At 44.0% G+C, this 24535-nt stretch overlaps 1 protein-coding gene across 1 annotated transcript in view; it reads left to right on the forward strand.

Annotated features, from left to right (window-relative positions):
• Window positions 1-15648, forward strand: part of LOC140410569 (visinin-like protein 1) — a 217246-nt gene extending 201598 nt beyond the window's left edge. Inside the window, exons 3-4 of the mRNA XM_072498828.1 lie at window positions 12191-12406; window positions 15061-15648. Of these exons, the coding sequence (XP_072354929.1) occupies window positions 12191-12406; window positions 15061-15258 (414 nt within the window). The 3' untranslated portion in view covers window positions 15259-15648. The remainder of the gene's footprint in view (window positions 1-12190; window positions 12407-15060) is intronic.
• Window positions 15649-24535: the final 8887 nt, after the last annotated feature.

A 24535-nucleotide genomic window follows, 5' to 3' on the forward strand; every position in this document is an offset into this window, starting at 1 on the left:
CTGTGGTTGAATTCCATGGTTGTAATGAATTCCGCAGTTGAGTTTGTAATAAATTAGTTGAACATGGGAGGGGAATAAACATGGTAATGTAATTTGTCTAACATTCCTTCCACATGGCTATCGCAGTATCCAAAGAGGGTACCCTGGAAATTAGTTGGCACAAACTACTTTCTCTGTTAACCACTTGATGAACCATTGTTATTGGAGTATGCTTCGAGCTAGCAAGGATGGGAATTTTAACCCCGGAAAACAGACAGAGTTGGGTGGGTGGGTGGGAGGTCAAAGAGTTAAAAATCTGAATCCTGACCCTAATCTGCCCACTTCCAATGATGAGGGGTGTTACAACACCCTGGGCTAGTGCAATTCCAGTCCCACTTGACGTGGAGTCGCAACACAGGGTGAAATTAGATTTTATATTAATACCTGTGGCTTTGGTTGGGTTAAATTGACTTCAGTCACCAGGTTTGTAAATTTAAACACAAGTAACCTTTGATTATTAACAATAATTATAATTAAATAGGCAAAAAATTAGAACTGGTTATCCACTATCTGATTCCCAACCACCCCCTTTCTAACTCACCCCACCTTCTAGACACACACACAAACAACACAGAAGATAAAGGATGGTGGAGAGGGAAGATAAATAATAATACATTTAAAGGATAAAGGATCTATGATTTAGATGGATGTCTTCCGGTAAGTTTCTTTCTCACGGTTAGACCTTCAGTTGGGTCCTTTCTTTTCCTTCAGCTCAATGATCTTCACTGCAGACTCACAGAGACAGCAGGAAACTGGCAGCAAAGGGAGAGAGAAAACACAGCTCCTCTTCCGTTGAGGATCTAGAGGATTCTGGCAGCTACTCTTTGAAAAGGAAATCTGGCAGAAACCAATGACTTACTGTTGCAGGCAGAATACTGTCCCTGGCCAACCCAGTGGTTGTCAGTTAGCCAATCGAACCGACTTCCTCCAAAACCGGCATGGCACGGTGGCACAATGGTTAGGCACTGCTGCCTCACAGCACCAGGGACTCGCGTTCAATTCTAACCTTGGGTAACTGTGTGGAGTTTGCACAGTCTCCTCATGTTTACATGGGTTTCCTCCGGGTGCTGCGACACAGTCCAAAGATGTGCAGGTTAGGTGGATTTGCCATGCTAAATTACCCCTTAGTGTCTAAAAAGGTTAGCTGGGGTTATGGTGTTACAGGGATAGGGTGATGGAGTGGGCCTAGGTAGGGTGCTCTTTTAGAGGGTCGGTGTAGACTTGATGGGCCGAATGGCCTCCTTCTGCACTGTAGGGATTCTATGATTCAATGAAAACCAGTTCATAAGGTTCACTCGGCGTAGACAAGTTTGGTTTCTTCTCTGCAAAATACAAAAACTAGGAACACACTCCTGGCAAGCACTCTTCTACTATTATGGGAACAAAGGAAATAAATAGGAAGGACTCTTACAGGGGACAGGCATCCAACTCACTCCACCACCGATTGGCACCTTAAGTATTATAATGAAGCTTCAGACCCAATTTTATGCATCACTCTGAAGATCTAGGTATCCCTGAGCCTTGGGAATGTGGTAACTAAGTAATGCCTCCATAGTCCCAGTTGACCATAGGCTGCTCCCCTTTGAAGGAGAGAGCTGACTGGTGCTGATTTAACCTGAGGATCACCACACCTCAGGTGAGAGGGCGAGGTTGAGAAGACAGGGCCTTCACGCATAATCTCAGCCAGTACGGGAATTGAACCCATGCTGACGGGAATTGAACCCATGCTGTCCACACCATACAGACTTACCCGATCTTGAGGGCTCCCCTGAGATGCTCTCTAACTGGGAGTGAAGCCTGTCAATTAGGCTGGCAGGGAAGCTGTGGGTAACATCACGCTCAGTGTGGGGAGTTGAAACTCCATAATGTGAAGGGAATCTATGAATTCAGAGCTCACAATGCTTTACTGACCCCCCGGAAACTCACCTAACTCACCGCCTGGGTAAATTAAAATCCAGCCCATGCCTCCAATTGGCTTTTTTGGTACCACAGTGTAATTTCTCATCTTTTTGGGCTTGAATTTATGCTCACCAGCTAGCAGGTTTAAAGGTGGCGGACACATAAAATCCAGCGATTAGTCTTCTCGTGGCCCACCCACCTTTGAGTATATTGAAGCCTTTTTGTGGCCATTAATTGCTATTTAATAGCCTCATCTTGCCCTGCCAGCATATTACCTCTGGCAGGGAGAGGCCCACATCTTGTGGGAAGCCATTGATGTGGCTTCCAGTGTTAAATTGCTGTGGGCCAGCCATTGGGATCATAGGCAGGTTCCCCCACTCTCCTTATTTTAATTAGGGCATTGGAGACTGTGGCACCCTGTGAAATCCAGCCCTTTGTGATCCAAGAGACTGTGCTCAATTTTTTTTATAATTCAACCTCTTCATTTTCTCATTCTGCAATCTAATAATAGAAAATCGAGTGAGGGTTCTTAAAATGGATTCTGACTGCTTGTTGCAACTAAATTACTCACAATTGGTGGATTTTTGAAGAAAGTTTTAGTTTTTAAGGATAAAATGCCTTTACATAATTGAAGTCCCAGCTCAAGCACTTGAGAGCAAATGGTCTGAAATAGAACAGAAGCCATAAGGAGCATTGAGGTCAATTTTCACGTCCTTTGGTGTTAATGGGATGGTAATCGCCTCAAAATGACCACTTGTTTCCCCTGCAGACTCTGAAATGCATATTTTGCTAATTTTCACTTTCCCTTTCTTTTTTACATCTGTGACCCAATAATGTTTGAGTCATTTCTTGCTGCAGAAAAATTCGAACCATTCATTTTGCCAATAGTATGTTTCTATTTCTACAAAATGATCAGAGGGTTAGATAGGGTGGACAGTGAGAGCCTTCTCCCGCGGATGGAAATGGCTAGCACGAGGGGACATAGCCTTAAACTGAGGGGTAATAGATATAGGACAGAGGTCAGAGGTAGGTTCTTTACGCAAAGAGTAGTGAGGCCGTGGAATGCCCTACCTGCTACAGTAGTGAACTCGCCAACATTGAGGGCATTTAAAAGTTGATTGGATAAACATATGGATGATAATGGTATAGTGTAGGTTAGATGGCTTTTGTTTCGGTGCAACATCGTGGGCCGAAGGGCCTCTACTGCGCTGTATTGTTCTATGTTCTATGTTCTATTATCATTGAGAAAAAAGAACATTTTATTGAAAATAATTTGTATTTACATAATTGGAAGTCCAGAAGAATTTGATGGGGTGGATGGGGGGGGCGGGTAATTGTAACACCCAAACTCAATGATTTCGAATTGGGTGGGAGGTTAAAATGTTAAAACAGTTTGATGGGAACCTAACCCACTTTGAACTTCCAATTTTACCAAAAGCGGTTGAGGGCAGGTGACCAATTCCATTCTCAGGAAGTATATCTGACATTCAAAAGTGCATTACTTCATTTAAAGATGGTGTCTACTTTCAACCTATGTTGTCCAAAGTCAAGGCTGATAAAGGTCCCTTTTCATCAAATTGCTACATTTAGGACATTCATCAGAATGCTTCCTGCTGAATCCACAGAGCTGCTCAGTTGGCTAGCTGACTAGCATGTGGTTCGGAATAGTGCTAACACTTTGGGTTCAGTTCCTGCCCTAACAGAGGTAGATTTGGGATCACTCTCCTTGTCCTCTCCCTGAGTGGAAGGCAATGGAAAACCACCACTGACAAAAACTGCCATGAAAATGGCTCAGGATGAAACATCAGTAGACAATGACCTGCCTTGAGGTAGAAAACACATGAATGAATGGATTGCTTACTATCTATGATAATAAATATCTGCCTCAAATGGATTTTGTGAATAATAGCTAAGTGGCACACATTGCCCACCTCATAGATTATCATAGAATTTACAGTGCAGAAGGAGGCCATTCGGCCCATCGAGTCTGCACCGGCTCTTGGAAAGAGCACCCTACCCAAGGTCAACACCTCCACCCAACACTAAGGGCAATTTTGGACACGAAGGGCAATTTATCATGGCCAATACACCTAACCTGTTTGTGGAGGATCAGAACTCACCTGTAACTCTCACATTCTGCAAATTGCAGTGTTTCTTTATGAATCAATAATAGTGAGTGTCATATAAATCTAACAATTTCTGGTATATAATAAACAGCATTTCTGGAATTCTGCCTGAATTTCTTCTGCCAAACAATTTGATTTAGCATCACAGAAAAACTGCATTTGTTAGAACAATTTTTTAAAGAATGATAATTCTAAATTAACTAAAAACCAGCTTATAATGATCACAGCAAAACATGTTTCTTCAGTCTAAGTTCCTAGATGAGGCAAAAATAGAATGCATATCTGATCCATATCATACTTGTCCTGATCTTTAAACTACCGGGTTTATCTATTATTCAAGGGAGTTTGTGCTCAACATCTACTTCAGCTCACTGGTGCTGCCACTAGGCAGAGGTTTGGACTGACGTGTGGGAGTGTAATGGTGCTGTGAATATGGAGGTGCAAACAAAAGTTCTGAAGAAATGTGAAGGTTACAATTTGAGAACCTTACCATGTGGGAGAGATGTTGGAAAAAGTGAACAATTCTGCCATCGTTCTGATCACTTCATGACTGCAGTTTTACAACTTGAGAATTTGCATCCTGAGGAGGTTCTTTTTTTAATCCATGTGTTTGAGGGGTCAAAAACAGAGGCTGGGATGCTCCGTTGCGAGTCCTGCTCGCAACCGCTGCCACGGAGGACAGAGAAAAATCTCCATTCACTGCAGCAGGACCGGGGAATCCCACCGGCATGAAGGACGGAGAATCAAAGTCAGAGGGCTGGATTCGCCGATTTAGCGGCAAAGTGCCGACGCGAGCGTGGGAACTGTGGTGTTTAATGAAGCCAGAATTAGCGCTGAACCCTCACCGATCCTGGGACAGGTGACGGGCTAGCAGCGGCGCCAGGTAAAACTCCTGAAACTTAAGAAGCATACATAAGATCTAGGCGATTGAAAACTGATGAAGCTTTGGAGGAATATCGGGAAAGTAGAACAAATTTCAAACGCGCAATAAAGAGGGCTAAAAGGGGTCATGAAATAACTTAACAGGGTTAGGGAAAATCCCAAAGCCTTTTATTCGTATATAAGGAGCAAGAGGGTAACTAGAGAAAGGATTGGCCCACTCAAAGACAAAAGAGGGAATTTGTGCGTGGAGTCAGAGGAAATGGGTGAGATTCTTAATGAGTACTTTGCATCGGTATTCACCAAGGAGAGGGACATGACGGATGTTGAGGCTAGGGATGGATGTTTAAATACTCTAGGTCAAATCGGCATAAGGAAGGGGGAAGTTTTGGGTATTCTAAAAGGCATTAAGGTGGACAAGTCCCCAGGTCCAGATGGGATCTATCCCAGGTTACTGAGGGAAGCGAGGGACAAAATAGCTGGGGCCTTAACAGATATCTTTGCAGCATCCTTGAGCACGGGTGAGGTCCCAGAGGACTGGAGAATTGCTAATGTTGTCCCTGTGTTTAAGAAGGGTAGCAGGGATAATCCAGGGAATTATAGACCTGTGAGCTTGACGTCAGTGGTAGGCAAACTGTTGGAGAAGATACTGAGGGATAGGATCTATTCACATTTGGAAGAAAATAGACTTATCAGTGATAGGCAGCATGGTTTTGTGCAGGGAAGGTCATGTCTTAAAAACCTAATAGAATTCTTTGAGGAAGTGACAAAGTTAATTGATGAGGGAAGGGCTGTAGATGTCATATACATGGACTTCAGTAAGGCGTTTGATAAAGTTTCCCATGGCAGGTTGATGGAAAAAGTAAAGTCGTACGTGGTTCAGGGTGTACTAGCTAGATGGATAAAGAACTGGCTGGGCAACAGGAAACAGAGAGTAGTGGTGGAAGGGAGTGTCTTAAAATGGAGAAAGGTGACTAGTGGTGTTCCACATGGATCCATGCTCGGACCACTGTTGTTTGTGATATACATAAATGATCTGGATGAAGGTATAGGTGGTCTGATTAGTAAGTTTGTGATGATACTAAGATTGGCGGAGTTGCAGATAGCGAGGAGGACTGTCAGAGAATACAGCAAAATATAGATAAATTGGAGAGTTGTGCAGAGAAATGGCAGATGGAGTTCAATCCAGGGAAATGCGAGGTGATGCATTTTGGAAGATCTAATTCAAGAGTGGACTACATGGTCAATGGAAGAGTCCTGGGGAAAATTGATGGACAGAGAGATCTGGGAGTTCAGGTGCATTGTACCCTGAAGGTGGCAACGCAGGTTTCATAGAATTTACACTGCAGAAGGAGGCCATTCGGCCCATCGAGTCTGCACCGGCTCTTGGAGAAGAGCACCCTACCCAAGGTCAACACCTCCACACCCTATCCCCATAACCCAGCAATCCCACCCATCACTAAGGGCAATTTTGGACATTAAGGGCAATTTATCATGGCCAATCCACCTAACCTGCACATCTTTGGACTGTGGGAGGAAACCGGAGCACCCGGAGGAAACCCACGCACACACGGGGAGGACGTGCAGACTCCGCACAGACAGTGACCCAAGCCGGAATCGAACCTGGGACCCTGGAGCTGTGAAGCAATTGTGCTATCCACTATGCTACCGTGCTGGTTGATAGAGTGGTCAAGAGGACATACAGCATGCTTGCCTTCATCGGACGGGGTATTGAGTACAAGAGTCGGCAGGTCATGTTACAGTTGTATAGGACTTTGGTTAGGCCACATTTGGAATACTGCGTGCAGTTCCGGTCGCCACATTACCGGAAGGATGTGGATGCTTTGGAGAGGGTGCAGAGGAGGTTCACCAGGATGTTGCCTGGTATGGAGGGTGCTAGCTATGAAGAAAGGTTGAGTAGATTAGGATTGTTTTCGTTGGAAAGGCGGAGGTTGAGGGGGGACCTGATTTAGGTCTACAAAATTATGAGAGGTATGGACAAGGTGGATAGCAACAATCCTTGTCCAAGAGTGGGGGTGCCAATTACAAGGGGTCACGATTTCAAGGTGAGAGGTTTAAGGGAGATGTGCGTGGAAAGTTTTTTACGCAGAGGGTCGTGGGTGCCTGGAACGCTTTGCCAGCGGAGGTGGTAGAGGCGGGCACGATAGCATCATTGAAGATGCATCTAGACAGATATATGAACGGGCGGGGAACAGAGGGAAGTAGATCCTTGGAAAATAGAAGACAGGTTTAGATAAAGGATCTGGATCGGCGCAGGCTGGGAGGGCTGAAAGGCCTGTTCCTGTGTTGTAATTTTCTTTGTTCTTTGTTCCCGGCTCTCACACCAAAAACTGCCTGAGAATGGCTGGGTCCATGGCCGTGTATGTGCACAGCGACGACCTGCAGTGCCTGCCGTACGCGGACCCGACCTGCCAAATACTGCCCCACAGGACAACCCCTGGCCACCCCCTGCCCACTCCCCACCAGCCCACCCAGCCCTCGCAGAAGCCCCCCCCCGCAGCCAGCAGCACGGCTACGGGCTGAATTTGGCGGCACTGGACATAGTCCATGGACGCCACGCCGGGTTCCCGACCCCTCAGACCAGATGTCAACCGGGCGGTCGAAAACTCGGGCCATCAGGGACGGAGCATCGGGGAGGGCCTTCCGATGACGTGCCAACGCCGTTCCAATGACGTGCGGCGCACAATGCGATGACGCCACTTTGGAGGGGCCGGCGACTTGAAAACCGGCGTCAAACGCTCAGCCCCCCCCCCCCCCCCCCCCCGCGCGCGATTTGGGTGTCAGAAGGGATTCTCCGCCCGATCGCCAATTACAATATCGACGTCAGGCAGTGGAGAATCCCACCCAGAATCTATCTGGGGTTAGTATCAAGGAAAAGTAGAGGGCTATTATGCTACTGCATGTATTCTGTAGTCCACCAAATGGTGGGAAAAGGATAGAGAAAATTTCAGAAAATTTACAGAAAAATACAAGAACTTGGATAGTTCAAAAAGAAGACTAGCATAGCACGAGGACAAAGGGTGGGAGAAATTCCTGAAAAGCGTACAAGAGGACTTTCTTGATGAATGGGTCTCCAGAATAAGGAAGGGAGGGTGCTAGTCAGTTTTGGGGAATTAAGTGGGGCAAGTGGAATGTGCTTCAGCCTGGGAGCATCTGGGAAACAATAATCATAATTTCATCAGGTCCAGAATACATATGGAAATGGACAAAGAATAATTAAACATAAAGGAGAGTTAACTTCAGTGAGGTGAAAGGGGACTGACTATTATTGACTATTACTGTATTATGACATATTACAGTGACCTAGACTTGGGTATATATGGTATAATTTTAAAGTTTGCAGGTGATACCAACCTTCGAAATGTACGCACTTGGACAGTGCATATAGTAGCTGATTCCAAATGGACATAGACATAATGGTGAAATGGCAGATGAAATTTAATGCAGAGAAGTGTGAAGTAATACATTTTGCTAGGAGGAATGAGAAAAGACAAAACAAATTTAAACGGTGCAATTATAAACAGGATGCAAGAGCAGATGTATCTAGGGGTGTACTTAAAAGAATTGAAGTACGCAGATCACATTTAGCAGTCTTGTTGATAAAGTATAAGGGATCCTTGACTTTAGAAATATAAGCATAGGTCAGGTTAAAATGGTGATGCTGGCAGAAAATCTCAAGAAACTGCTGAAACGAGAATCTTCGCAGGAAGATCTCGGTCTCTGCTTTTCCCGGCCCCTCGCTGGTGACATAACTGAGTGAGAACCTTATCGAAAGATATTTTAAAGATATAAATATAATGAAAGGGCTGCTCTGCCATATGTTCCTCCCACATTTAAGAATTTCTTCCCCCCCCCCCCATTTACAACTGCTTTTGCAAAACACAATGCAGTCGAGAGAAACAGTGCGCAAGGGTAATTATGGCCCGAGGGGGAAAAGGGATATGCCACCTTGTAGTGCCAACATAGCAGTGCCACCATGGTTGTGTCAACCTGGCAGGCAAGCCCTCAAGGAGACCACCCCATTGTAGCTCCCCTAAGTGTGGGGAGGAGTTCCCCTTAACCGTGGTGAGGTGGGGTTGCCATGGTGCTTGTGGTAGGGGTGCGGCTTCCCTTATCTGAGGCAGGAAGGGGGTCCCCATATCCATGGGGGTGGGGGGAGGAGTATTTTTTTCAGCATAGATCACTTTGAAAAAGTGCCCCAATTCCTCTGGAACTAGTGTTGCGTGCTCTATCAGGCCCTGGCCCTCCAGCGTGACAGCGAAAATCACACCTCCAGATTTCTTGTGCACAGAGTGCCTGAGAATCAGAAGAGCAAACCTGGCTGGAGAGCTAGGCGTCGCTTTTCTCATCTCAGCCAGGACTCTGTGCTTAAAGTGCAAAATTTCACCCAGAGGGTACAAAAGAAGAAGTTAAATATGGTCAGAATCTCAGCTAGAGTTTTGTGGCCAATTCTGGGAACCACACTTTAGAAAGGATTTCAAAGCCTCGGGGAGGGTGCAGAAGAGATTTACCAGATCAAAAGCAGGGATGAAATATTTCAGTTATATGGAGGGACTAGTGCAACTAGAATTGTTTTCTTTCGAGCAGATAAAGTTTAAAATCATGTGTCACAATCCTGAAATATTTTGGAAAGAATAAATAAGGAATTTCCAGTATGTATGGTCCTTCCTGCTGCTTGTGTATTTCCTATCTATTCCCTGTTTGCCCCTTTCTTTTATTTTTGCCATTACATTTTTTGATCCATGGATGATTTATGGACATGCGTCTTGAAGACAGCCTGCCATTTTAATTCAAACAGGAGAAAACAATGGCCTGTGCCTTTAATTCAAATGGAAGGAGCCAAAGGCTTTGCTGATTTAAATTGTGGACCAGCACCAATGACAGAGATTGGTGGGACTCAATTTGATTGATTTGGCTAGTGACCAATGAATTGTCCCAAAAGGCTGTGTTCCACCCGGTAATAGGTGGTGATTGGATATTATTCCTCTGGAATGTTTCTCAGAGCCACAAGCTTCCATTTTAGTTTTACTTTTGGTTCTGGAAGCTGAAATGAAAGATCCAGTTAAATCCTCTTCAGAAACTGGCTGCTAAGCCTCTTCAAAAAAAAAAGATCCAGTTAATTGTCTCTCTCCAATAAGCCTGTGGGTGTTGGATTTCTGAAAGCAGGCCACAAACTGAGAGCAAAGCCTGGTGAAACGGGGACTCACAAGAAAAATTGAGTACAGGCTGTAAAGCAGGGACTGTGATTCCTAAGCTTACTGTGGCAAAAGCCAGCAGAGGACTCATCATCTGAAGCAAAGACTCTTTTCTTTTTCATTTTCTCCACCCCCCCCCCTGCTGTGTTTGGCTGTCTCGTGTGTGGGTAGAGGGTGGGGGGGGGTGCAAGTTACAGTAGGAATTAGGTACTTATTCATACTGAACCCACTATATCTTCTGTGTATTTCACCATTAACTTTGTTGCAAATAAATAGTAATTGTGTTTCAACTTACAACCGGTCACTGTAATTATTTGGCAGCCAAGAGTCAAAGATTTCAGGAATTTTTACAAGAATTATTGTTTATTCAGTTGTGTTGTGACTCTGGGCATGTGGGAATGGAATTGACCGCGCACTTGGTGGTGTAACAAGTGGCAGATGTGTTGGCAACTAAAGGACATAGAAAGGTAATTGGCAAAAGAACTAGAGTTGACAAGGGGGGGTGGGGAGAACTGTATGACACAGGGCGTTGTTCTGATCTGGAATGCCCTGCCTGACCAGGGCATGGAAGCAGATTCAATAGTAGCTATTCGTCGTGACTTGAATAAATACTTGAAGGGGAAAATTTGGCAGTTCAAAAGAACAGGGGAGTTGGACTAATTGGAGAGCTCATTCAAAGAAATGGTGCAGGCATGATGGCTCATTTGGCCTTCTTCTGATTCTACAAGAAATGAAAGTTACTGACAATCTGAACGTGGTGGCCCTCTTTCAGAGAGGTTATGGAAACCAGTTGCATTTGTGCGGTACACTTACAAGGCTGGATTATGCCACTCAGAATTATACCACGTCGCTTTACATCTAGTCAACTGTTCCCTCTTGCACTTAGATATCCTATTTCTTTTCCGTAGATTCTTGTACAGAACTTTTAATTTTCTGCTTAGAAGTAAAAATTAAAACAGCAGAGAGATTTCAGACCAATGGCTGTGTGCGCATACTCCCGGAACGATTCTGCTCAGAGTAATTAACTTACTTGTATTTCTAAAACTTAATTTTGTGGAACCGACAAAATAATGCAAATAGAACCTACGTCTTGCCAAGAATCACCAAAATGTGTTTGAAGATCCTTTGAAATGAGGGGTATTTGATCCTTGTAAATGCTACATAGAGCATAACAAATGGAGAAGAATTCTGGGGTGTGATTCAGCTGTCTTAAAACTAAGTCGGGCGCGTTTAGTAGGGTGTTTCTTGATGGCTACAGCGCTGAGACACACCCTGCTAGTCAACGGCATTTGCCTTTTTTTGGCCTCGGAGAGTTTCTCTCTGCCAGGCCGCACTTTAGAGGGATTTCCTGCTGGCAAGCTGATCTCACCAGCAGGAATGGCTGCTCGCAGAGCGAGGCAAACTTTGATCGGGAGTCCCGGTCTTTTCCCACCCCCATCACCTTTCAGCCCCCACTTTATCAACCCCACCTCATACTCCTAACTTTGGCGAGGCCCCTGGGATCCCCTCCCACAGTCGTCCCCTAATTGGCAAGGCCATCCTCCCCCAGGCCCAGACTCTGGCACTGCCAGGATGCCAAAGTGACAAGTTGCCCAGATGCCAGGGGGAGTGTCAGGATACCACTCTGCCCTGTCCTCAGTTACCTAGTGCCCTCCAATGGCCTGCAAGACCCCCAAGGTGCCATCACGCGTGGTCCACATTGTGTGGACCAGTACTAAATGGCACCCTGGCGCGGACTTGCAGGCATGGTCGTTGATTCCTGGACGAAGTCTGAATCAGGTGTCTAGGCATTGAAATGACTATTTAAATATGCAGATCTGGATCACGTCCAGCGAGGGCGAGATCCAGATTGCACTGGGCTGAGCGAGCCGGGTGACTCGTGATCAGTCCAATGCTTGGTGCGGCTCCCGATTTGGGGCTCTTGCGTGATTCACCCATTGTGCCCAGATCTGTGCCAGGCACAATGGGATCGCTGAATCGTGCCCATGGTTTGAATTTTTTATTTAATGCATACATTCTTCTTCTCTACAGTTTTTCCCTTATGGAGATGCATCCAAGTTCGCCCAACATGCCTTTAGAACCTTTGATAAAAACGGCGATGGGACAATCGACTTCAGAGAGTTTATTTGTGCTCTCTCTATTACTTCAAGAGGCAGCTTTGAACAGAAGTTAAATTGGGCCTTCAATATGTACGATTTAGATGGTGATGGTAAAATTACAAGAGTGGAAATGTTGGAGATCATAGAGGTAAGGAAATAATTGCTAAGTTCTGCTCTTTAATAGTCATTAACCTTTACAGTCACAGGCCAAGCTGAGGTCATCTTTTCCTGCAATTTAAATAGAATGCTACCTATGTTAAACACTAGGAACAGAAAAATTATAACTGCTCAATATTTTAGTGGTCAAAAAAAATATTTTTGAAAAAAAGGAAAACAGCACCTGTGATTTGTTGATAGTATGGATTGCTTCATCAATCTACAGTGGAAGAAGAAATAAAAACTTTCAACCGCATGGCAAGAATAATGGCAGCATTGATATCACAATATATTTCTATGTCTTTATGAATTCTGAGCTACTGTTATTGAGGTAAAGTTTTGGCTCAGGAGCCTTGCCCACCTGTTGCATGCCCTGGAAATTCATGAGGCACTGTGGATGATTTTCTAGCCATTTGATCAGAAAAGAATGTACAGTGTGCCTTAAGTTCATACAGAGCTCCTGACAGAATAGGATTCCCGCATACAACCTACACTCCAAGAGCCTCAAATCAAAAAACTGTCCTGTTACAGAATTAGGAGCATGGGTCAAAGAAGCTACCTGTTGTGCCATCTTTCAGGATATTTGCTGGCAGCTGTGAGCCATTTGATTCCTATGCAAATTAATCCTGGATTTTATTTATTTTCTGTAACTTTGGTCTCCCATATCACAGCATATCCATATAAATATCTGGCTTGCCCAGCCTTTAAGAATTGATTCATTAAAGATGCTTTGGATGTTTTCAATCCCGAGTGGAAAATGAGATAATAGTTTCATCTGTATGTTTCAAGATGCGTTGTATCCTTTTTTTGTACTTTTCACAAAATATTCACAGATGAAGAAGGCTATTCATCACCATAATAGTTTATTCGCCTCAAATAGCTGTCAAGTCCTCCAATTAGTAGGCAACAGCTTTCAATTAGTTCTTAAATAATTCAAGTCCATTTTTCAATTCCACTTCATATGACGATTATTCTTTGGGTGAAGAGAAACTACCTGGTCGCAGTTTTAAATTTGCCTTAGCACCTTTTGCTGCTCTCTGAAAGTTATTTGAAGTAATTTTTCAAATTTACCTTTACCATTACCTTGTAAAGCACTAGATCACCTCTCAGAGACTCCTTGGGTAGAATTTGGACAGAACCCAAAATTGAGTGAGATGGGAGAGGGGTGGCATGAAAGGCAACTAATTGATTGAGATCAATTGCTGATTAGTCAACAACTCTACTATTATTGTATCCTGTGACTACCAGGATCGTGAACAAGATAGACCAGAGCCTTTTTTTTCATTTCGCAATGTTTCTATGCAAGATCATTACTTGCCTATAGGCCATGCATTATACCTCCACACCAGGTTTACTTTTAACTGACACTCTGGGGTGATTTTCAAGCAGTAGCTTAAATGGGCATGAAGTTAGTGGATTTGCTGTGCTGCCTTCGCATTGATGCTGGGGTAAAGCCTGAGGCATTTGGTGAATGAATAAAATTGGCCTTTGTACATCACGAGAAAGGTTCAATTGAGAGAAGAACACAAGTATATTATTCCCTTTATAGAAAATAAAACCTTCATTCATTAGAGCATCGAGCAATTATATTTCTCTTTGTTTTTCCCTAATTATACACCGGCTGTTGGAGACAAATAGCATATGATTTATGCCAATGGTATTCTACATTTACCTGCTGGGAGATGCAAGAGAGTGACTCATCCTCTATCTTCTCTCCCTCCCAGTGGGAGAGTGACTGGCTTCCACTTCGCCTTTTCCCTTTCAGAAAGGGAACCGTACGTGTGAAGGGAAAGCAGGTGTGAACTTAAATCCCACCGGTATATGTCACAGGAAATAAACGCTCCACTATGCAAGCTCTATATAGAATTATAGTGTGAAACTATAATGCAATTCTATCTCAATATCCTGTTGAAATTCTTAAATAAGTCAACTTTTGTTGTCAGAAATCAAGTGTTAAACACTAATAACTCTCTCTCCAGCATCTGTTATTCTATTCTTAAATTCACGTAATACTTAGTAAGAGTTGAAATCTGATCCATTGCATATGACATAAAACCTATTGCACCGAAATAGGCTGTTCAACTCAGCAGGACAGTGATGGGGTGGTTATGCTGCACATGAACCTTCTCCCACCCTATATCATCTGACCCTATCAGCAGAACACTTTGTTTTGTTCTCCCTCGTACTTATCCAGCTTCTCTTAAGCGCCTCTATGCTATTTGCTTTAACGGCACAGTAGCACAGTGGTTAGCACTGTTGCTTCACAGCTCCACGATCCCAGGTTCGATTCCCGTGGGTTTCCTCCGGGTGCTCCGGTTTCCTCCCGCAGTCCAAAGATGTGCAGGTTAGGTGCATTGGCCATGCTAAATTACCCCTCGGGTCCAAAAAGACTAGGTGGGGATTACTGGGTTACAGGGATAGGGTGGAGGTGTGGGCTTAAGTAGGGTGCTCTTTCCAAGGGCCGGTGCTGATGGGCCGAATGGCCTCCTTCTGCACTGTAGATTCTATGATTCTTGTGGTGCTATTTTCTATTCACTTCAAACAATGTTTCCATGTAGTTGGGGTTCAAAACAGTGCAAAGTATGTGATTTTCTTTGATTTTCACTTTAAACTATATCAATTATTGTTTTTTTTGTGTCCGTGAAGGCTATTTATAAAATGGTTGGAACTGTCATAATGATGAAAATGAATGAAGATGGTTTGACGCCAGAACAGCGAGTTGACAAGATTTTCAGTAAGATGGATAAGAACAATGATGACCAGATTACATTGGATGAGTTCAAAGAAGCAGCAAAGAGTGATCCTTCGATTGTGTTACTCCTGCAATGTGACATTCAGAAATGAGCCGTCAATAATGCATATAATGGACTGCACAAAAGTCAAATGTTTCATTCAGTTTGCAGCTACATCCACACACACACAAAAACAAAGTGCTTGGACTACCTTTAAATGGACTTGCTTCTTGTGTTGAAACACTTGTGTGCATGAGAATGTCATATGCAAAAAAAAAAGTTTAAATTAATATAAAAACTGCCAAAAGTGAAGTGTGCGCAATTTCATTACCATCTTAAATTCATTCCTCGGAGGCCTGTGAATCAGTATCGTGTTGCATTAAAATAAGCTATTATTGTTCATGTTCCACTGGAGCTTGCAATGTGTTTCACTTACTGGGAATGAAATTGAAATCCCATGTCAAAGTACCTGTTTATAATAAATCATTTCTTTTTCCTCTAACCATGGTAGCAGATCTCAGGCATGAATTTTTGAAAATATTGGCGACAGGTTATCTGATCAGAAAACAGTCTGCTTTACACAGATCTAGCTTGCTTAACATTAATGAATGGTATTTGTGTCCAGTTAAGTTATTCCCCTCAATTCTTTGAACCCCTGAAAAATCATAAGTTACAGGACTACATACCTCAGAAAACTGTAGCAATATTTAGCAGGGAATGGATTCAGCATTTATAATTAGCAACTTACTCAAACATGGCGCTCAAGAAATTTTTCAACAGGCAAGAAGATTTCGTAGGAACAGCAAATATTTGAGAATACCCATTGGTAAGTGTTTCTGATCTTAGCTTAGATTTTTCCTGCAATACCTAAAGTAACAACTCCACATTGCAAATTATCACCAGCTACAAGGAAATATGACAGCAAATTTTTAAACTGTTTTTACCGCTTTTCCACATGCACCTTATCGGCAGTTGAGATTTATAGTCATAGAAATCCTATAAGCATTTTGATCGATGTCATTACAAAGAGAAGGAAAATGTCCAACTGTATTAGTAAATTTTAGGACGCAAAACACACGGTCGTTTGTAAAAAGGGAGAAACAAGCAAAATGAAGGCCTTGTTTTGTTTACTACTCATTTGTGCGAGTTAAGCAATTTTGCTTGTGATCTAATGCCAATTCTAGGACTACTGTACCATCATTTGTGACTCACTTGGAAACAATTGGATTCAATATTGACAATACAGTTTCCCAACATTCTCCCTTGCATTGCTAAACTAATTTACTGGGGAAGTATACTCTACACAAGGGTCCCATAATTATATATTATAAAAAAGAAAGATCCAGCACTTATTATCTCAGACACCCCGGTACCTATTGTTTTAGGCTTTTTAATAATTACCATAACCAATTGTGATATCCTGCACAATGCATGAAGTGTTCAAATGAGAGCCTCCATTCTCACTGTTATTGAGGCAAAAAAACAAAGCTATTATTTATATTTAAAATGTCCACCTCTGTAACATCACCAACTCTGCTTCTATCTCAGTTCATCTGCTGCAGAAACCCTCATCCATGCCTTTGTTACCTCCAGGCTTGATCATTCCACCTGGCTGGCCTCCCACGTTCTACCCTCCATAAACTCCGTAAGCAGCAGGTCAGTACTGTGTCCTTACTCATACCATGTCTTGTTCATCCAACATGCCTGTGCTTGATGGCTTACATTGGCCCCGGTTAAGCAACATCTCAATTTAAAAATTCTAATCCTTTCATTTCAATCCATGGCCTCACCCCTCCCCATCTCTGTAATCTCCTCCGGTCCCACGACTCTCCGACATATTTGCGCTCCTCCAATGCTGGCCTCTTGTTCATCCCCCATTTTAATTGCCCCATCAGTGGCAGCTGTGCCTTCAGCTGCTGAGGCCTGAAGCTTTGTAAGCCCCTCCCTCCAACTTTCTTGTTTCCTACTGCTCCATCCTTCTTTACAACCTATCCCTTTTTCCACACTTCAGCCACCTTTCCTAAAATCTCATTGCATGGCTCGCTGGAACACCCCCTGAAGTACTGTGGGACATTTTACTACACTGAAGAAACTTTATACCTGCAAGTGGTTGTTGTGTCACTCGGGGGCTGAAATTCTGCTTCTATGCACCATTGCCGTAAATATATACTGGGGGAAGAGACCTTGTGCTACAAGGTGCCCTGTATGTATTTTCTGAAGATTTTGACAACAGTCCTTGAGGAGCAGGGGATTTGTACTAATGTGTGACATAAGCCCCAATAAAGTGCTGGATAAATTCTAAATGGAGGCATACTTCCCAGACTTTTTCACTGGTTTGAACTGGGAATTTACAGTCCTGGGGTTACACCCTTAAAAGATGACACATTGGAGTTGGCAGCTGGTGTATAATCTGTGTAGAAAACTCTGGTTAATTTTCTCAAAGCTGTGTTCAACTGGTGAGTTTTTGTTTGAGACCTCTTGCAGTTTTTCTTTGCTATATTTATGGTTTTATGTTGCAGTTTAATCTAGATTTTTAACAACCTTTTTCTCTTTTTACTACTGGCCACTCAAGGGAGATTTACGATAATATTCCATAGCGAGTTCTTTTAAAATGCTTTTTGTCTCCTAGAGGATAACAAGCATTTCAGAGGATTATTTGCCTTCATGTCAGACAAATTGCCTAGATCCTGACCCATCACTGACATGGTGCACTATTGCAGACTTAGCGCTTTGCGTGTGTGTGGAGGAGGGGGGGGGGGGGGGGTCAGCAGGGATGTGCATTTGACCTGTGTCTTTGGCCAGACAGGCATTTCTGCACCTTTACCATTATGTTGTCTAGGTAGTGTCTGATTGCATTAACCGCCGTGAGTTGTTGAGAGCCCACACACAATAATCAAATGGTGCACAACCTGCATACCAATTTGGGTGTCAGTAAATTACCATGATTCATGCAGTTTGGTTGATTTTAAACTTAAAAGGGTATTTGGCATTGAAAATTGAGAGTCTGACAAAGTTTTGGGTTCTTTTTTGCATCTACGTTATATGTTTTCCGAAATTAAAACCTATGCATGAGATGCAAAAATGACCTGTAAAGGTATGTGAGGGGTTTGCTATGAGTCAGGAGTTCATGTGAAAATGCACAACTTATGGCTGCATGGAGTCTTCGGGCCATGCACAGGATACACGGTACTGCTGGGTCATGCTTCCTTGTTAAACTCTTGATAGATGATGTCTCCATCTCTTGTTCATAGAATTTACAGTGCAGAAGGAGGCCATTCGGCCCATCGAGTCTGCACCGGCCCTTGGAAAGAACACCCTCCATCCTATCCCCATAACCCAGTAACCCCACCCAACCTTTTTGGACACTAAGGGCAATTTAGCATGGCCAATCCACCTAGCCTGCACATCTTTCGACTGTGGGAGGAAACAGGAGCATCTGAAGAAAACCCACGCAGACACAGGGAGAACATGCAAACTCCGCACAGACAGTGTCCCAAGCCAGGAACTGAACCTCGCACCCTGGAGCTGTAAAGCAACTGTGCTAACCACTGTGCTACCGTACTTAACACCTGCTGGCAAAAATCAGCACACTGCTGTTCTCTGGGAATGGTATGAAATTGGGAAACTCACATTATTAAACCACAGACCCAGTTAGACATCTGTTAAACGGAATCAAGTGCTGTACCACTATGTCCACAGAATCTTATTTGTAACTGAACTTTTCTTCATTTCATTTCTGCCTGACCGTTATTCTTCCCTTAGTTATGACGACGCTTGAAAAATATTGAACTTCATTTTCAAATGTGACAAACACCAAAATAAATATTTGTCCCACTGTGTAGGCAGTCCCTTTAAAGTGCACATCCCTTTAATTTGGAGCTGTTGGTTGCATTGTCCAGTGGCTCCATTGGTTTGGCTCCCAGCAGGAGGTTAAGCTAACATGGCAGCTATGAATAATGATTTAAGTAAATGGTGGAAAATTCAGAGCAGTCAGTGTAATACTGCGAGAGGACACCTCAGAGGGCAGTGAGGCTATATGGGTAGAGATCAGGAATAAGAAGGGTGCAGTCACAATGTTGGGGGTATACTACAGGCCTCCCAACAGCCAGCGGGAGATAGAGGAGCAGATAGGTAGACAGATTTTGGAAAAGAGTAAAAACAACAGGGTTGTGGTGATGGGAGACTTCAACTTCCCCAATATTGACTGGGACTCACTTAGTGCCAGGGGCTTAGACGGGGCAGAGTTTGTAAGGAGCATCCAGGAGGGCTTCTTAAAACAATATGTAAACAGTCCAACTAGGGAAGGGGCGGTACTGGACCTGGTATTGGGGAATGAGCCCGGCCAGGTGGTAGATGTTTCAGTAGGGGAGCATTTCGGTAACAGTGACCACAATTCAGTAAGTTTTAAAGTACTGGTGGACAAGGATAAGAGTGGTCCGAGGATGAATGTGCTAAATTGGGGGAAGGCTAATTATGACAATATTAGGCGGGAACTGAAGAACATAGATTGGGGGCGGATGTTTGAGGGCAAATCAACATCTGACATGTGGGAGGCTTTCAAGTGTCAGTTGAAGGGAATACAGGACAGGCATGTTCCTGTGAGGAAGAAAGATAAATACGGCAATTTTCGGGAACCTTGGATGACGAGTGATATTGTAGGCCTCGTCAAAAAGAAAAAGGAGGCATTTGTCAGGGCTAAAAGGCTGGGAACAGACGAAGCATGTGTGGCATATAAGGAAAGTAGGAAGGAACTTAAGCAAGGAGTCAGGAGGGCTAGAAGGGGTCATGAAAAGTCATTGGCAAATAGGGTTAAGGAAAATCCCAAGGCTTTTTACACTTACATAAAAAGCAAGAGGGTAGCCAGGGAAAGGGTTGGCCCACTGAAAGATAGGCAAGGGAATCTATGTGTGGAGCCAGAGGAAATGGGCGAGGTACTAAATGAATACTTTGCATCAGTATTCACCAAAGAGAAGGAATTGGTAGATGTTGAGTCTGGAGAAGGGGGTGTAGATAGCCTGGGTCACATTGTGATCCAAAAAGACGAGGTGTTGGGTGTCTTAAAAAATATTAAGGTAGATAAGTCCCCAGGGCCTGATGGGATCTACCCCAGAATACTGAAGGAGGCTGGAGAGGAAATTGCTGAGGCCTTGACAGAAATCTTTGGATCCTCGCTGTCTTCAGGGGATGTCCCGGAGGACTGGAGAATAGCCAATGTTGTTCCTCTGTTTAAGAAGGGTAGCAAGGATAATCCCGGGAACTACAGGCCGGTGAGCCTTACTTCAGTGGTAGGGAAATTACTGGAGAGAATTCTTCGAGACAGGATCTACTCCCATTTGGAAGCAAATGGACGTATTAGTGAGAGGCAGCACGGTTTTGTGAAGGGGAGGTCGTGTCTCACTAACTTGATAGAGTTTTTCGAGGAGGTCACTAAGATGATTGATGCAGGTAGGGCAGTGGATGTTGTCTACATGGACTTCAGTAAGGCCTTTGACAAGGTCCCTCATGGTAGACTAGTACAAAAGGTGAAGTCACACGGGATCAGGGGTGAGCTGGCAAGGTGGATTCAGAACTGGCTAGGCCATAGAAGGCAGAGGGTAGCAATGGAGGGATGCTTTTCTAATTGGAGGGCTGTGACCAGTGGTGTTCCACAGGGATCAGTGCTGGGACCTTTGCTGTTTGTAGTATATATAAATGATTTGGAGGAAAATGTAACTGGTCTGATTAGTAAGTTTGCAGACGACACAAAGGTTGGTGGAATTGCGGATAGCGATGAGGACTGTCTGAGGATACAGCAGGATTTAGGTTGTCTGGAGACTTGGGCGGAGAGATGGCAGATGGAGTTTAATCCGGACAAATGTGAGGTAATGCATTTTGGAAGGGCTAATGCAGGTAGGGAATATACAGTGAATGGTAGAACCCTCAAGAGTATTGAAAGTCAAAGAGATCTAGGAGTACAGGTCCACAGGTCATTGAAAGGGGCAACACAGGTGGAGAAGGTAGTCAAGAAGGCATACGGCATGCTTGCCTTCATTGGACGGGGCATTGAGTATAAGAATTGGCAAGTCATGTTGCAGCTGTATAGAACCTTAGTTAGGCCACACTTGGAGTATAGTGTTCAATTCTGGTCGCCACACTACCAGAAGGATGTGGAGGCTTTAGAGAGGGTGCAGAAGAGATTTACCAGAATGTTGCCTGGTATGGAGGGCATAAGCTATGAGGAGCGATTGAATAAACTCGGTTTGTTCTCTCTGGAACGAAGGAGGTTGAGGGGCGACCTGATAGAGGTCTACAAAATTATGAGGGGCATAGACAGAGTGGATAGTCAGAGGCTTTTCCCCAGGGTAGAGGGGTCAATTACTAGGGGGCATAGGTTTAAGGTGAGAGGGGCAAGGTTTAGAGTAGATGTACGAGGCAAGTTTTTTACGCAGAGGGTAGTGGGTGCCTGGAACTCTCTACCGGAGGAGGTAGTGGAAGCAGGGACGATAGGGACATTTAAGGGGCATCTTGACAAATATATGAATAGGATGGGAATAGAAGGATACGGACCCAGGAAGTGTAGAAGATTGTAGTTTAGTCGGGCAGTATGGTCGGCGCGGGCTTGGAGGGCCGAAGGGCCTGTTCCTGTGCTGTACATTTCTTTGTTCTTTGTTCTTTGTAATGCTGATTTAGCATGTGTTGACCCAGCAATGTATCATAAAAGGCTAAACTGTGCAAGAATTTCAGCCCAATGAGGACAAGTTCTAGACAACATGCTTGTTTCCAGATTGCCTAATAACAATTCTAAATCAAAGTTAAGAAAAGGTTTAAGGCAAAAACATGATTTCATTTTGAACTATGGTGACAACTTTAGAATATACTTCCCTTTAATAGACTGTTTATTGATAGGTAATTTAGAGCTTTGAATGCAAAACATGACCAGGTAAAGCTAAATACTCAAAAGTTATAGCTTTAAAGTTAACAAGTCACCTTTAATCCAATGGGAACACACAACAGAAATGTGCAATATTGGCTCAGCAGGTAAGACTGCCAGGTGACAGTGCGAAATTGGAAAAATATCACTTTAAGGATTCAAAACCTTTTTTTACTTAACCACAGGACAATGATTTATCCAAGGATAATAAATAAAACTTACCAAATCTTACTTACCCTTTTCTGTACGCAATGTAAACAAAATGTTGGTAAAAGTGTTCGGTGCAGTACCTATATGTTTGTTATGGCTTTTATAAATGTCATGAATCAATACATAAATCATTAATATATCTTCTAAATGAAATTGTGCAGAAAACAAAACCCAGAAAGGTTAAATTGAAATTGTGCTACGACGTGAAACAAATAAAACAGTGGCATGGACATACTTTACCATGAAAACCAGATTTGTCATTTCTTCTTGTTAATTTATTCCGCTTTAAACCATCTGAATATCCAGCCCTATAATTAAAAATCTTGCATCATGTGCGCAGTCATGGTGCACGATTCAGCGGCCTTCTCATGCCTGACTTGCTGAGGCCGTTGAATCGCGAGAGATCGCTCGCGAGGTTTACAATACCCGAAATGACTTGCAAGATTTAACGTAATCTCATGAGACGTCACGATCTGAATCCCACCCTCACTTAGCGTGACCCAAAACTGCATAAATGAGCCGTTTAAATATTCGCCTGCCGGATTCTCACGGCAGCCAGGACTCGGTGGCCGCAGGGAGACCTCGCCAGTTTGCTGTTTTGCTGTTTAGTACTGGCCCACACAAACATGAACTGGCATAAGAGCACCTGGGGGGTCTCCTCAGCCACTGGAGGCCCCGGATGGTCAGGGACAGGGTAAGGTGGCACCCTGGCTCTCCTTCTGGTACCTGGCACTGCTAGGTTGGCACTGCCTGTGATTGGCCCGGGGTGCCTTACCAGGTAGAGGGAAGGATGAGGGGGGTTCCCGACGGCCTCCCTAAAGCTGGCGGGATGGTGAGGGGTCAAAACATGGGGGGGGGGATGGAGATCGGGGCATTCTTCCAAAATGATGCACTGATTGGCGAGAAGCCTTTCATCATCTTCATTATTGTCACAAGTAGGTTTACATTAATACTGCAATGAAGTTACTGTGAAAATCCCCCAGTCGCCACACTCCGGCGCCTGTTCGGGTACACTGAGGGAGAATTCAGAATGTCCCAAACTACCTACCAGCACATCTTTCGGGACTTATGGGAGGAACCTGAGCACCCGGAGGAAACCCACGCAGACACGGGGAGACCATGCAGACTCCACACAGCCAGTGACCATAGCAAGAATCGAAGCTGGAACCATGGCGTTGTGAAGCAACAGTGCTAACCACTGTGCTACCATGCCTGCCCCAAGTGCAGTCTCAGCGGAGAGAATCTCCCCGAGGCCAAAATAAACATCAAAGTGCCATTGAATAGCGAGATGCCTATCGCCGCTGCAGCCACCGAGAATCACCCCGCTAAACACGCCCAAATCCGGACATGGAAATTTTGGGGGTGAATCATGCCCATAGTATCACACCCCGTAAAGGTATTACACCTGCCAGATGTCACATTGTCATGCATCTGTTGGGCAAAACTTTAAGATTGGTTCAAATAACCAGTATATTAAATTACCAATTGTAATTGGTATCCATGCATGAATTAGGAGTAGCTCTATTCACCATGTAGATAGCAAAAATGAGGAGTAAGCAGGAAAACAGAACAATTGGTCACTTTTTCTCAAAGCATCAATCATAAACTAGCAAATACCATAAAGCTGATCAATCAAAATACCTAAGTATTTCATCCAATTTCTTTTGAGTACATTGAGCTGGGTAACTTGACAGTTGCGTAGCAGTGGAGCGCGATATCTGCCTATTGGTTGACATGGTACATACTTATTTTCTTGGGTTCGTAGGGTGAGATTCTGTACACCAAGGATGCCATCACCACATCCCCACAGTTCCCCATTCCATTCCCCTCAGCCCTTTGTAGAATAGGAAAACCCAGGCAGTGGCTGCTGCAGCCGTCAAAACCAAAGGTTCAAGAGTATGTATTTCCTGCCATTATGGATGGCGAGGAGGCAACACGTCCAGGGATTTTGTGACTTGCCTTCTGTTTCCTTCAGGTCTACTGCCACCTTTCCTTTGATAGTCGTTGTGGAAGGCAGAGGTAACAATGGTGGAGTGGAACTTGGGCAAAGAGCTGTGGGCAGCTCCACCAACCTTGATAAGCAGATGATGAGGAAGAGGTGGACAGCACCTTTCTCGTGCCAACAAGGGGTGAAGAATACAGGTTTCATCACTCAATTTTGTCTCCTTCATCCACGACTGTCTCAGTGTGAAGTAAAATCCATCCTGTTGTTTCCTCAGCCAGTTGACCACACACAAGTGCAAACTTACATTTCTAGCAAACATTGAAA

The sequence above is a fragment of the Scyliorhinus torazame genome, chromosome 4, assembly GCF_047496885.1.
Source record: "Scyliorhinus torazame isolate Kashiwa2021f chromosome 4, sScyTor2.1, whole genome shotgun sequence".
In the NCBI taxonomy this organism is placed as follows: domain Eukaryota; kingdom Metazoa; phylum Chordata; class Chondrichthyes; order Carcharhiniformes; family Scyliorhinidae; genus Scyliorhinus; species Scyliorhinus torazame.